The sequence below is a fragment of the Abramis brama genome (genome assembly GCF_963993115.1).
Source record: "Abramis brama genome assembly, chromosome: 4".
Taxonomy (NCBI): Eukaryota; Metazoa; Chordata; class Actinopteri; order Cypriniformes; family Leuciscidae; genus Abramis; species Abramis brama.
The window spans coordinates 16,994,171-17,008,609 of NC_139966.1; the positions used below are offsets into that span (position 1 = coordinate 16,994,171).

Here is a 14,439-nt window from a genome sequence, read left to right on the forward strand (position 1 = left end):
TCTGCTTACTTCCGGGTTCTGGATTGGTTGCAGTAACACGTCTCTATCCATGCGGGGGCGCTCGCGAGCGAGTGCAGAATGAATGGAGGTCTATGGCGAAATACCCCTCAAAACCCACTTTTCTCAGGATATAATTTTTTGTCTAGTAATTTAAATGTTGTATTCGAAAGGGGGGGCTAAGATAATACACTCAGCTGAAAATTGCATTTTTAAGTTCACTTATCTGCTCTAAAAAAGCGTTCAAAAATGTGATGACGTCACATATTTTCACACTGCCAGAGGGTCTGCTTTACGGCAATTTCTGACTTCCGCTTCATGGCTTCCTTACTCGTGGCATTGACGATAACACCAGCTGCTACTTGAGGTAAGGCTCTTTCGGTTAATACACGAGTTACAAAGAGTTTTAGTTAGCTAATGTAAAAAGGAAAATGCGCGAATATTTTACATATGTATATTACTTACAATGGTAATGGCAGCGACTTTGATTTCTTCGGCTGGCTGTCGAAGAAATCATATTTTCTTCGACAGCCAGCCAACAGTTAGCTATCTGTTATGTAGCCTAACGTTAGCCAATTTATGGCGGCAATGGTGAAGGTAAAATAACCTTATATATTAACATCATTAATTTACGGATGTTGCCTGTATTGATTTTTCTCTAGACAAAGATATACCTACTGAGCTCACAGCTAAAATACATGGATGCATTAATTGAAGTTTGATTTTCTTTAAAACAATGTAGAACAATGGTGATGGCTAATTAATAAATAACAATCGTTCCATGTGGTATTTTTTTTATTTAGACTACTTGTTTTAAACTTCGTTAATATTAAGAAAAAACTTCTTCACAGGAACAGCCACAGCAATAATGGTCTTCTAGCTCCAGCTCCATTCAGGCCGTGAAGGAGGACAGCTTTCTCTGAGCTGCTATGGCGCTTTGTTGTTTGCTCAGCCTCCTGTTCCTCTCGCGGATTTCTGCCCCGAGCCTGCACATCACAAATTTTTTAATAGCTATTGTCTCCAATAGGCTGGCATGCTCAGGGTGCGAGCTAAAGAGGCTGTTGAACACACCCAGATTGCCCAGAGTCCTTTCCATTTTTTGGGTGATCTTGTTGTGAGGCCAGAAAGTGTCTATGTGCCTCGCAAATTCCCCCTCCAAAAGCTGGATTGCAGCGAAAAAATTTTCCGATGGCTTCATGAGGTTTGCCGATGCCGTGTATTTTTTGGCCTCCAGGAATGGGTGGTCCACACTTGCGGCATAGCTGTGGTCCTGATGTCGGTCACCCAACAGCAGCACCTCGCAGTGTGGACAGGCTTGGATTATTTCCTCCTGCTGAAGGACCCGGACAAGCCAGCCAGCGACGTAGAACAGGCCCTCCTCCTCGATGCAATCGCCAACAGTCTACAAGTAAGAGAAAATACAGTGTTACATTGAATATGAGCATTAATATGAGCATTATCATGTCTGTTCCATGTGATTTATTTGTGTCAATGCAGTGTTTTGTGTTGTAGAGATGACCTTATCTTCTACAATGTCCGACATCAACACCAGTTCTTTGTCCTCGATCTCTGTTGTCAGTGAGGTAGGGAGTGCCAGTGAGGTCATTAGAGCTGTTGTGGAAGAGGTAGAGGGGATTGCATCCTCTGAGACTGTGGCTAGTAGGGTTGTTCCATCATCCACCTCGCAATTGGATGCTGCCGATGCAGAAAGGGCAGGTAGGATATTGGAAACACTCAATCCCCTGAGCGCAGCGGTGAACTCTCTCGCACTTGGGTTGTATTTGTGGCCCCCTTTGCCCCGAATCAAGGAGAATAGGTTCTAACAGAAAAAAGCAGGTGGTCAAAATCCTAGTTTTCAACTTTTTATTTTATAAACTTTTTATTTGAAAAGTAATTCTGTGTTGCACTACCTCAATGCAGTCCTGATTTAATTTCGAGGTGCACAGATACTTCATTCCAGCATCTGTGCACCTCTTGTGGACTAGAAGAACGCTCTTTATGGAGAGGCACATTCCGTGCTGGCACGGTGGTGGTTTACGCTGAGATCTGGGGGGTGGGGGTTGGTTAGTGTGTGCCTCAGCCTAGATGTTGATTTGGTGTAGTTTTTCTTTTCTTATTGACTGACCTGAATTGCCAGCCTGCCACCCAATTGACATTCACTCAGGAAGTTCTCTTTTTCCTGGTTTCCAGTACCGAGGGGTCGTCGCCAGGGATTTGAGTCGTTGACGGATCTGCAAGTAGGATAGGTCGTAGTTAATCGTGTGTAGTTAGTAAGTTGTATGTTTGAAGTTAAGGTGCTATTTTTTTTTTTACATAATTACCTGGAATTTAGCACGTCAAAGAGGTGATTTATTTTTGCAACAAATTCTGCTGTATCTTTTGCCTCTGCTGGCAGTCTCTGCAATGTTACCATCGCAGAAATGCCTGGGTCACAACAGATTTGACAATTGAATAGGTGGTCAGTATCACATTACAATCTGCAGTTAGTTATTGAAGAAAAGTTTTTGAAAAGATGGATAAACTTTACCAGCAGAGACAGTGTGGCTAAACACTTGTGTAGCCAAGCTGACGCGCATTTTGGAAAATGCAGGCAGGTGGATGTGCCTCTCTGTTAGTTTTGGGGCCATTCTAATGGCGTGAAGCTTGTCCAGCTCGTAGAATTTTGTGATGTAATTCCAACGAACATTTTGTCCTTGTGTCTAAGGATATAAATAAATATGTACTGGTGTGTGAATCAATGTGATATCTTTTATGTTCAGTATGAGTCATTGCAATTGTGATTGCTTTGTTTACTGTGCTTACCTGTAGGCCATATTTGAACAGGTTGTTCCTGATTGATTTCAGAAGGTGAGGTACATCAAAGATGACTGGAACCCTCTGAACCCCCACCAGGATGCAGTGGGACTCCTCACCTCCCAGAGGGTCCAGGCTAGCCCCGAGGTTACGCACAGCCTTAACATTAGGGCTTCCCTGGTCACATATTACTGCCTGCACCTTTGAAATTGGTTTATACATTTTGTCACACAATGCAGTAATGCATTTGTTAATGCTGTTATTTAAAAAAATAAAAAAATCTGTGCACTACATACTGTCAGCCCTATGTTTTGTAGGTGGTGAATGGCATCTTTAATAATGGCTGCAATTTCCTCCGCTGGCATTGAAGTTGGGGAAAAGAAATATCCTATGGTCTGTTGAAAGACATGATTTAGGTAAATGCGTTTGAATATACACAGCAATATCCAAAACAAATGTTTTTCTTAAATATGGCTTGCCTGCTTCCACTTCCCCATAATGCCCCTAGCCATGACGACCATTGTTTGTTTGGCAGCAGCTCCTGATCCGGATACACCATAAATGGCGTCATTTCTCCGGTCGTAATCAAATTGTTTTTTGATTGCCATCTCGTCCAGGACTACTGTGCACATTCTTTCCACAGGGGTCATAGTGGTGGCGATGACTCCCATTTGGGAGATGATTCCCTACAGGAAGCCAGGCTGTCGGAACAAGTAAGTTATAATCAGAATAATTATATTTATACTTACTCTAATAACTTACTCTAGTTATAATAGAATAATCAGATTTTGTTATATCTTCAAATTATGAAACTGGTCGAAGTTGAGTAGACTAATTTCATAAATTGGTATTTACAGAGAAATATCCCACACGTCCAGTGACATAACGCCTAAGCGTTCTTGTTGAGGGAAGAGCAAATATCGTCTTCAGTTGACGATAGGCCTTTGGACTGCTGTGTAAAAGCTGCAGCCCTAGGTCCTTCATGTTCCGGTCAAACCTCCTTCCTCTGTCTTTTTTCCCTGCCTCTGACAGCTGTGCCTTGATGAATTTCCGGCAGCCCTCAGGACACCTCTGGAGCATCTCAGCCATAATTTCATGGGGACTATGGAAGAACAAGTAAGTAGATTGTAAGATTCAAGATGCATTCCCTTTTTGTTAAATCAAGGGTTTATAATTCTAAAGGCAGCTTTTTTTTGCCTTTTTTTTTTTACATTACTTGGGTTTTTTAGGCCTGACAGTTGGCTTTCTTTTCCTCCGTTTTAGCCTTTCCAGCCGTGCAAGGCGTGCCTCTAGTTGTTTAATTCTCTGTAATAACAAAAAAGGCATCCTGTATGTGTGTCTTGTGATAATGCTAGAGTCACAATCTTGAAATTGAAGAAGATCAGATCATCACCTGGTCCTTTTGTTTGAGTGGAATGGTCACCTGAACCTGAGCCTGTTCTTTTGTGCCTCCATTATCTGTCCCTTCTGTGCTCTCCTCTGTCCTTTCCTCTATCTCAACTGGTGTCTCGAGAGTCTCCTCTGACCTTTCCTCTATAATTTCTGGTGTCTCCTCTGTGCTTTTTCCTGTCCCTCCCTCTGTGTCTATTATATCCCTCTCTTCTTCCTGCTCCTCAGATTGTCTTTGCTTAGCTTTTGAGAATTGAATCAGTCAATTAATATCAAAGGATCAGTTAAAGTTAATTCATTTAATGTAATGTATGTAAATGTAATTTCATGGTCTTGTGTCTTAATTATTTGTTTGGTCTTAGCCTCAGTTGTCATTGTTACCTTCAGTTTTTTTCCGCCTTTTTAGAGGTGGGGAGGCAAGTGTTGGCGGGTTGTCGCAATCCACCAATTTAGGGATGGCATCACTGGTGAGTGTCGCCTTTCCATTGTGCTATTAGAAGCACACAGCACAATGTATCAGTAATTCTATTAATTGTATTATTTATTGTATTATTTTTATTTAAATTGTCATTTCCTTCCAAATGCACAACTCACTTTGACAAGGAAGCATTCCTCAAAATGCATTTCACAAACAACATATCCCCCCTGTATTAACTCCTCGTGTGACATGGAGAGTCTGAGGTCACTTCGTCTCATGTTCATGAGCCATTTCTTTCTCCTGAAATTGAAGCCTGGATTAGAATCATAATTTTCCTTATCCACATATTGGTTCTTCACTAGCAGTTTTCTCCTTTTTATTGTTGAACCACCTTTGTGTTACAGACTTAATGGACTTTATTTACATCATCCAACAATCTCCAATTTATTTAACATTGGTTATTCTTGTTATTATTGTTATTGTTCTTATTGTTAGGTATTCCACTTGTTCTTTTGATAGGTCTTTCACTTTTTATTGTTCTGTTGAGAAGCCCCCTCGCACACACACATACTCCTGAATTCTTTGTTCTTTTGATCTCTTTGTTCTTTATTCTTGAATTTGTAGGACTTGACTTGACTTAGTATAGTAACCTATCCTATCATTTCTCATTATTATTTACTATTGGTTGTGTCCAAGGAACTAAGGAGAATAGGTTCCACCAAAAAAAAAAAAAAAAAAGGTGTTTGAAATCTTAGTTTCAGCAGGCTACTTTTTATTTGAAAAGTAATTGTGTGTTGCACTACCACAGTGCAGTCCTGATTCTATTTTGAGGTGTAAAGATGCTTCATTCCAGCAGCCTGCCACCCAATTGATGCATTCTCTCAGGAAGTTCTCCTTCTCCTGGTTTCCTGCACCGAGTTGTCGTCGCCAGGGGTTTGAATGTTCAGTATTGTTGTAGTATAATATCCTATCATTTTTCATGTTTGTTCATTTACTAATTTACTATTGGTTGTGTTCTTGTTGTTAGACCCCTCGTTTTTACAGTTCTGTTGGTGTGAAGTTTACTGTAGATGTAGTATAAGATGTTCTTTATATAGATTTTAATCTTCTGGTCTTTATCTTAATGTTTTGATGCCTTTTATTTGTATTTCCTAAACTGTGAATAAACTAGCCTGTTGCAATGTTTTGTGTAATTACTGTTTCAATGTGATTATCTGTCTGTCTATTAGGAGGTCATGTAGCCTAGACCATGTTCCTCATTTAACAAATTTGTAGCTTATAATGTGTTGCAGGGCTGATGGTTAATTCAAATTCAATTTCAACGGCTAACAACAAATTATGTTGACAAATTTAACTAATGAATACATACATAACATTTATAACATCAACATAGCTGAACATGAATTCCTCAATTACCTACTTGATTATCTGTTTTGTTTGGTAAAGTAATATTTAGTAGTAATATTATTTACGTACTTTTGTATATGTTATGCATTCTAATTGTATCAACATCTTTTCATTGGTAATGAGAGGCTATCTGACCTACTGCTGCACTCCATCGAGCGAGATATTCCAAATAATTGTGAGAAAGTCATTAAAATATATAAAAACACAACAGACAGACGGGTACTGCTTTAAATACAGGTGATTTATTTTTAAAAAAATCTATGTTTTTTGTGCCCTTTTTGGTTCTTCCGCCCCTGCCCCGGAGGTCTGTGCACACCACTGATACAGTCTAAGCAGATGCTGAAGTTGTTAAATCGTAAACAAACGATCTGTATGTAACAATTGGTTAAGGTACGTTAAGTGTTCGACACCCAACCACTTGGAAGCGCCAGAGAAAGTCTAATAGACAGGCTCTGGCAGCGCGGACTCCTATTAGACATTCTCTGGTCATGCGCGATTTTACCCGCGCTCCAGTTTTTGCCAACATTCCCGCCCAGGTGCCGGTATCCTATGACCATTTATACAGGAGCAAGAAAGAACATTACCTTTTTTTGTCCTTGGGGAATGAAAAGAATGACAGTCCATTCCCACTGTTGGAACAATGCATTGCTGCACATCTACGAGGCATTGTCTTTATTTCTAATTTATGCTATGATCATTGAAATGTTTTTGAGCGGGATATTGACTGGATTATTTAAGGTTGTCATACCATAACCTTACCATGTATATAAACACATTGAACACAAGAATAGAAAAAACACTCAAATTCCATTTATTCCCATGTACTTTTTACAATACATTTATAACGATATGAAAATAAAATTGCCCGCAGCAAAATATAAATACAGTACACAAAAATTAACTTCGACAGAAAGTCCTCCTTAAGATAATGTCAGACATTCCAGAGCCCGTCTACATTAGACATTCTCTGGACATTCTCAGACGGGCTCGAGCTCTTTCTTCTGATTCTGCTTTAGCTTCAGGTGCCATCAAGCGGGGTCTGTGGTCGTAATCAGTCGCAAGTCCGTCACTGACCAATCAGCATTCATTAGCAGAATGCTAGCTTGTTCCGGCCAACAACGGCCCCACCTGTAAGAAATCGAAAGGACATAAGTACTGGTTCATTCAACTTTCGACCTATAACCTATGTTGAACTTGCAAAGCCTACAATAAAATCTGAGATTTCTCAACGGCAATCGGGTGAAAGAGACACATTTAGCCGTATAGCCCCATTGACTCCCATTCAGTCTGCACTCGCTCGCGATCACCCCCAGTGGAATTCTAATGGAACTGCAACCAAAATCAATACAATGGGGCTGAATAGGGAGTGCCAAGGCTCTCCGTAGACGGGCTCTGGCTAGGTCAAATAATGAAGGAGTTAGGATATTTTAAGGGCTTCCTGCCCATCTTGGACGCCATCTTGAAAATTACACCTTTCTAGAGGTCAAACTTTGGTAAACTTTTAGTATTTTATTAAGGACACCTAATACTACAAAAAACAGCTGAGAAACCTTTTGTTAGAATTTTTTTAGGGTTAGGTGTTTTTTTTTCCATATATGCAGCCACCTATCAAACATTTAAAATGAAATTTAAAGTGCAAATTTAAAGAATTATAATTCCATTCGAATACTGGATGTAACTCAACACTCAATGTAGTCATACCTCTAATGTAAACCATAACTTATATAAATAAAATGAATAAACATAAAAAATAATAGCATCTCATTATAAAATGTACAGAAGAAAACAGTGCAATAAGTACAATATTTGAACTATAAATAATATTTGAATGTTTGATTGTAAAACACCTGTATAAAACAGTATGAAATTCCAGTATGAAAAGATACTTGCCATGTAAACAAAAATATAAGTTTTCCCCTAAGTCAAAAAGAAATCGCAGTAGCTGCCTGATCTTAAAACTGTCACAAAAACCACTGACTCATGTTTTTACAGTCCTTCTGTGACTTCCAGTAAGTGTGTTCACTTTAACATGAGGGGCAAATTCTTCTTTAGAAAAATTAGCATTTCATCCTTCTCAGCTGTCAGGCTGCTCCTCCTTTCATCAATAATAATAGAGGCTGTGCTGAAGAGTCTCTCGCTCTCCACTGCGTATTCAGACGAGGTCCCCTCTGCTGGCTCTGAGGCTTCTGATATGGTCCTCCTCAGCACTTCTCCCATCTTCCTTGCTTCTGCCATTAATGCATCCTTTGCATGTTTTGAGGTTTCTGCATTTGTGAAGTACCCGTATCAATATAAATACACATATGTAACATTTAAAATTAGCCTATCCTTAACATCAAGAGATCCTATTCTGAATGCTAAAGCTTGATATGAAATACTTCACACATATCATATTACATAAAGTTAACAGAGACCCCACATACCTGTCTTTATATCTAGGATCAAGGAGGGTGCCTTTCATGGTTTTAATTCCCTCGTCGGCCTCGTTTACTCATGTGAGAACGTGTTTAAGGACACTGACAATGGGGATGACATCAGATGCAGAGGCAGACTTCATTGGCTTGCATTGGCTATAACCATAAGTTGGAGTTGTCTGTATTAGATGCAGTAAAACACTGCAGAGACCAATCATTTTACTGCTTTCCTTGACAAGTTATACTGTTACTGTATACTGTAAAAAACCTAAGAGAGCTTGATGCTGTAGTCTCTTAATTAGGTGCATGTTTGATAGGATTGGTAGATATCTAGGGAGGCTTCATCTTTCAGAACAGTGAAAGCTGTCTGGTCAATGTATGCTAGGTAGAGATGAGAGCTGAAACTCATGTGAAAGATGTTGTGTATGATGGGGCTGCCTTAGATGAAACTAACTGTTTACAGAAAGCTTACATAAAGATTTTGTCATCAAATGTAGCTTTGCATACTGCCAGCATCTGAAATGATTTTGATCAGCATTTTAGGCCACGTCCACACGAAGCCGGTGCGTTCCCGATCCGATTTTTTTTTTTCCTCGTTCTAAAAAAAAATTCCGTAAACACGGCGTCGTCTCAGGAAATATCTGCGTACACACGAAACCACTGAAACCGACTGAAAACGGTGTAGTATATATGCCAGACCAGTATGGGGCGCTGTAATTCTGACACAGAGATACACTATACACGGAGAAGAAGACTTTGAGCATGCGCATAACCTTGCGCGCTGTATACGAACCAAGAAGAAGAGGACGAAGATTATCGCTTGTTGCTCACCACAGTTGCAGTGAAGCAATATATTTTGCTGTAATAAAGTTAGTAGGCTTAGTAGCTTCTGCAGCACGAACACAATCATGTAAGTCCGCCATTATTTTTGTTGCTGTTACGCGTGACACAGACGACACGTGATGTGATGACATCATCGTTTCACAAAATATACGGATTGGCTGTACACACGAAACCGCAAGGGTGTCGTTTTCAGATTTATCCACTTTGGGACCCGGTTTCTAAAAATAGCGGTTTCAGTCTCCCAAAACGCCGGATCCGTGTGGACGAAACGCCAATACGATAAAAAATGTATAGGTATACAGCGAAACGCGTCTCCGTGTGGACGGGCCCTTAGTGTTCATAGTAGAGGACTCTCTCAACTGTTATATTTTAGTTTGTGATTTTGTAGGCTTTGCATACACGTTAGGGCTGGGAGAAAAAATTGATTCACCAAGGTAATCGCGGTTTTTTTTTTTTTAAACGATTTTAAAATATTTTTTTTTATTTCAGAATCGATATTAATTCAAATTAAATTGCTTTATTTTTGTCCTTGCTTATAGATGAGGTTGACCCAAGTTAGCCACTTCCAAAAGAGGATGAAATGTGTCGGTATCTAGTGTTGAGTGACGTAATATCCCTTTCAAGTGGAAGCGTGAAAACGTGAGACTGAACGCACTGAAAAGCCCTGCGCAGCGCTACTCATATGCTGAGAGAGATATAAGACAATAGAGCTGCACGATTCATCATTAAAAGACTGTGATCTCAATTCAAACACCCACGCGATCTTCCACTTAGTCTGTCTATTAAACCTTTGACAAATCATATCGCAACATTCAAAGCTGTGTTGGTGCTGCCACTGACCCAGAGAGAGCAGTCATGAAACAGCTTCACAAACAGTCTTTTCAACCTCATAGTGTCATTATTTCTGTGATACAATAGTTCAAATGATCATAGAAGTACTGGGATAAAAGTTTAAAGTTCAAATATAAACACTGATGTCTATGATAGCGATCAAAATAGAGTAAATCAGCTTTTGATTTGGCACTTTAAAGAACGCATTTATCGATCACATTGTTTCGCCACAAGGTGTCGACAAGTGACTGTTAAAAAATGTATTTGTTATTGAATCATATATTCAAGAGAATGTAGGACTGTATGATGTATGATGCTAAATAAGTCAGAATTCTGACATCTTTAAAGATGTGAACTGTTTTTGTAAATATGACTCATCTTGTACATCATGTACAGTCTGTATAAGTGAATGATTTAACTTTTCCCCATAATCTAGTGTAAAAAAATAAATAAAAAATTGCAATATCGAATCGCAGTTCTTAAAAGTCTCAAGACTTGAGACTTGCTTGACAAATATTAATAAAAGACTTGACTTGACTTTGACTTGATATTCTTGACTTGAGACTTGACTCGGACTTGAGTTAAATGACTCGAAATAACTTGTCTTTTGTTTAATAAATATCTGTTTTTGAACGCACCGCAACCTAACCACATGGCAAGCAGAGAGAGCAAGCAGGCAAGCAGAGAGAGCTAACGTAAGAGCAGTCGTGACTGAACATGGAAAGCGCCACGCCAAAAATAATTAGGTTCAGCTACAAGGATTATGTAAGGATTATTAAGTCAGTCCGGCTGTTTTCAGCTGTCGCTAACGTCTTTGATCACAATTGACCACATAGCTCACAATTGAGTGACAAAGTTCTGTCAAATAATTTTTTTTGCAAGTGCAATGCAAAACATTAAAAAAATTTAACTCATACACACGCACTCACAAATATGAATGAATCACACTCAGTCAAATCACCTCTCTCTCTCTCTCTCTCTCTCTCTCTCTCTCTCTCTCACACACACACACACACACACATACAAACAAATAAAAAGAAAAAACAGTCAAACACAACCATTCACATGCAAACGATACACTTTTCACTCATACACATGCACATACACACATCCACTCACAAATATTAATAAATCACACTCACTCACACACATGGATTAATAATGTACAATAGTCAATCCACCTGATAAACGGGTGCAAGGTTTGTGTGATTCAACTATTATTGTTTTTTTTCTTGTTGTTATTCTCTTATTAAAAAGGAAAGATCTAACTTAAGGATGTGTTCATGTTCCATAAAGGGGATCCCTGTTTGAAGAATGCCATGTGGAGGCATAGAAACCATTAGCCTATACTTGAATTGTTTAATACTTTTTAATGGTCTTCTACAATGTTTGAGGCATATTAAGGTACAGCTGTTTCAATACTTTTCATGCTTTTATGTTGGCCTAATTTCAGTTACATTTACATTTTAGGCTATTTATTTTTAGATTTTTATTGTATTAACAACTCGGCTGTATGTAAGATTCCTTTTGAGTAGAAATGCATATTGTAAATTTTTGTTGTTGCAAATAAAACTCCCTGTAATTTTAACTCATTTTAATATATAAATTCAGTTTAAACAAAAAATATTTGTAAGACTTGTCAGTGACTTGCTTGACCCAAGCTACGACTTGCTTGACATAAAGCAGTGACTTGACTTGACTTGACTTGCTTTTCACAAAAATTGACTTGGACTTGCTTGAGACTTGAAGGTTAAGACTTGAGACTGACTTGTGTGACTTACTCCCACCTCTGGTTAAAACCCATGAGTTTAGTGATATAGAGGAATTTTCATGGGAAAAAGTAGACAATATGCATGGACTCATTCGCAATAAGGCTTTGTCTTTGGCAAGGCAAGATATATTATATTGCTTTAGACACCAGATTAATGTTTATAGAAGTTGTATTACTCTTTGTAATGCTCTTTTGAATGACAAAGAACATTTTTTTTGAAGGATTTTAGAGATACAAAGTCAACTTTTACCTCATTACAACAGTAGTGGGACTTTGGAAAAGCCAAATTAAATAATTTAGCCAACAGTATACCAGAAGTGTCACTAAAAATACAGATAGGTCAATGAAAGTTTTAGAGATGGAAATTGTTAAAGTGGAAGAACAGTTAGAATTTACTAGAGATTGAACTCTAATGAGGTGTCTTTCAGAGAAAAAAAGTCCAAATTCCAAGTTCGATAACACTTTCAAAGCGTTGATAAAATGGATGTCCAATATAAATTATTTTTTGACCTTGAGAAGAAACATGAAAAAACTGATTTTTTCATTGCGGTCTGAGTCAGGGAAGATGTTATCTGATATCAATGGCTAAGGCATTACAAGTATCGTACACTGAACTAAACAGGGCTGCGTTCTCCGAAACTACCTTAACGCTATGTCATTCTTAAGTTGTACCTTAAGAAGTACCTTATCGTTAATACGTGGTTTCCGAAACCTTCTTAGTTAAGTATACCTTCTGTAAGTCATACGTTCGTAAGGTTGGTCTGGAGCGCTCTTAGCTATACCTTATCGCTGCTGACGGTTCATACCGCTAGTGGCCACCACTACGCAAAAAGCTTTTTTACATCGCAGTTTAATTACACATAGAAAATTTTATATGAACATTTAATATAAAATCTTACATTTTTACTTTACTTTAAAATTTTACACATAAAATACTTGTTGTTATAGCCTACAACCAGTGTATGGAAGTGTTTTCATTAATAAAGTTTCCATACACTAATGGTTGTTAGCTTTTTTAATTACTATCCTAAGGCACATCAGCTGGCGAACCATTTGACAGAAAAGGCTTAGGAGTCTATATAAAGAAAGATGAGTTTACACAAACTTTATAGCTATGGCAGCGAGACAGCGAGTACTTGTTTTAAATCAAAGACGGTGCCGTCCGCGGAGCCAGTTAGTGTATGTCAACTACATGGCTGGTGGATAATCAGCATACGTTGTGGAGAACATTAACACACTTATGGCCGTGAGGGTTTGGGATTGCACACTTGCTAAATTATAAACACATACTCATATTTATTTCTGCATGTACATATTTCAATGAGCCCCGATAAATGCAGTTTGTACTATTTCTAAAACGCTTCTTTATAAAGAAGATTGTTTTCTCAATACTTTACCTATACCGCTGTGAAGGAAAGAGCGCACAATCGATCATCGAGGCATCGATATCAACCTATTCAGCGCCTCCACCATGGACAGCACCTGCTAAGGTCGAACTTAAGAAGGTTTACCTTAAGCAACATCCTAAGGTATAGTTCGGAGAACACACGTAGGAAAGGTATACCTGTAGTTAAGGTGTACCTTTTGAGTCTTCGTAGCGCGCTAAGAGACAACGTTATCGGAGAACGCAGCCCAGAGGTTTAGTATAAACTGTGGAATGGTTCTGTTCAGGGCCCGGTTTCCCGATAACGCTCACTCTTAGCGCGCTAAGAGAGCTCGAAAGATATATCTTACCAAAGGTGTTTATGTTCCTAAGTGTGTTCCCCGAACTATACCTTAGAAAGCTGCTTAAGATATACCTTCTTACGTGCGACGTTACCGGGTGCTGTCCGTGGCGATGGTGCTGAATTGTTTGAAATCGATGGCTCGAGAATCAATTATTCTCTCGTGCAGGGGCTGTTTATGTGAGAAAGCGGTGATCTTTATAAAAGAAGCACTTCAGAAATAGTTGAAATTGCAATTTATTATGATTATTGGATATTATAAAAAATAATCCAAACTATAATAGCCTATAATAGCCTAGCCTACATATTTTAAAATTGTAACATATAGCCTATTGCTGCCACAATAACCTTTTCAAAAATTTACGTGCCGCCTTTTCTTTCCCATTTTTGTTCGCTGAGGTGGAGCTGCGATGAAATATTGTTCTTGTGTAAATACTTTCCAGCATTTCAGTAATAAAAGTTTACATCTTGCGTACGGTGCTCGGCAGTGATCAAAAAGGATTTAAACCGTGAATTTTGAATCTCTTGTAAACTCGGAGATGTGGATTCAGACGGCAATTAAATTCCCACACGACCTGTTTGTCACAAAAACAGAAGGTACTAATTTGGCCAGGGATTTTTACGCGGATTGGGTGAGAAAAACACTGATATTATGGATTCGGACGGCACTAAAATCACCGACTCACCCCTGTAAATGTTTAAAATACCGGACGAGCCCATGAGAAACAATATTAGTGTCCGAATAGGACTTAGCTGACAGTAGCCTATGCTTTCACTGGCCTTTAAAAGAGCGTTTTAATTAAATTAATAATATTGTATAATAATATAATTAAAAATCTAACAACAATCAGT

The 14,439-nt window shown here is 38.7% G+C and overlaps 1 protein-coding gene across 9 annotated transcripts; it reads left to right on the forward strand.

Annotated features, from left to right (window-relative positions):
- The first annotated feature begins 330 nt into the window (after window positions 1-330).
- Window positions 331-5,778, forward strand: LOC311080983 (uncharacterized protein). 9 transcript variants are annotated; one of them, XR_014605772.1, is made up of 5 exons: window positions 331-1,405; window positions 1,510-3,503; window positions 3,648-3,906; window positions 4,586-4,646; window positions 5,406-5,778. XR_014605772.1 is itself a non-coding variant. In XM_084111305.1 (5 exons), exons 1-3 carry the CDS (start codon window positions 1,207-1,209, stop codon window positions 2,829-2,831), a joined length of 429 nt encoding a protein of 142 aa, XP_083967431.1. In that variant the 5' UTR covers window positions 331-1,206; the 3' UTR covers window positions 2,832-3,503; window positions 3,648-3,906; window positions 4,586-5,340. The 9 variants fall into 9 exon arrangements, 3 of the variants coding, with proteins under 3 accessions (XP_083967431.1, XP_083967429.1, XP_083967430.1); XR_014605774.1 differs by lacking the exon at window positions 5,406-5,778 and having other exon boundaries at window positions 1,510-3,206; window positions 3,326-3,503; window positions 4,586-5,340; XR_014605775.1 differs by lacking the exon at window positions 5,406-5,778 and having other exon boundaries at window positions 1,510-3,206; window positions 3,329-3,503; window positions 4,586-5,340.
- Window positions 5,779-14,439: the final 8,661 nt, after the last annotated feature.

Excerpts from the sequence above, each read along its gene's own strand:
- LOC311080983 (XM_084111303.1), top strand. The coding sequence starts at position 1,207 with ATGCCGTGTATTTTTTGGCCTCCAGGAATGGGTGGTCCACACTTGCGG. Across the intron at positions 1,406-1,494 it reads CAATCGCCAACAGTCTACAA|TGTTTTGTGTTGTAGAGATG; the intron begins GTAAGAGAAAAT and ends GTGTCAATGCAG. Across the intron at positions 1,714-2,841 it reads TGCCGATGCAGAAAGGGCAG|AAGGTGAGGTACATCAAAGA; the intron begins GTAGGATATTGG and ends GATTGATTTCAG.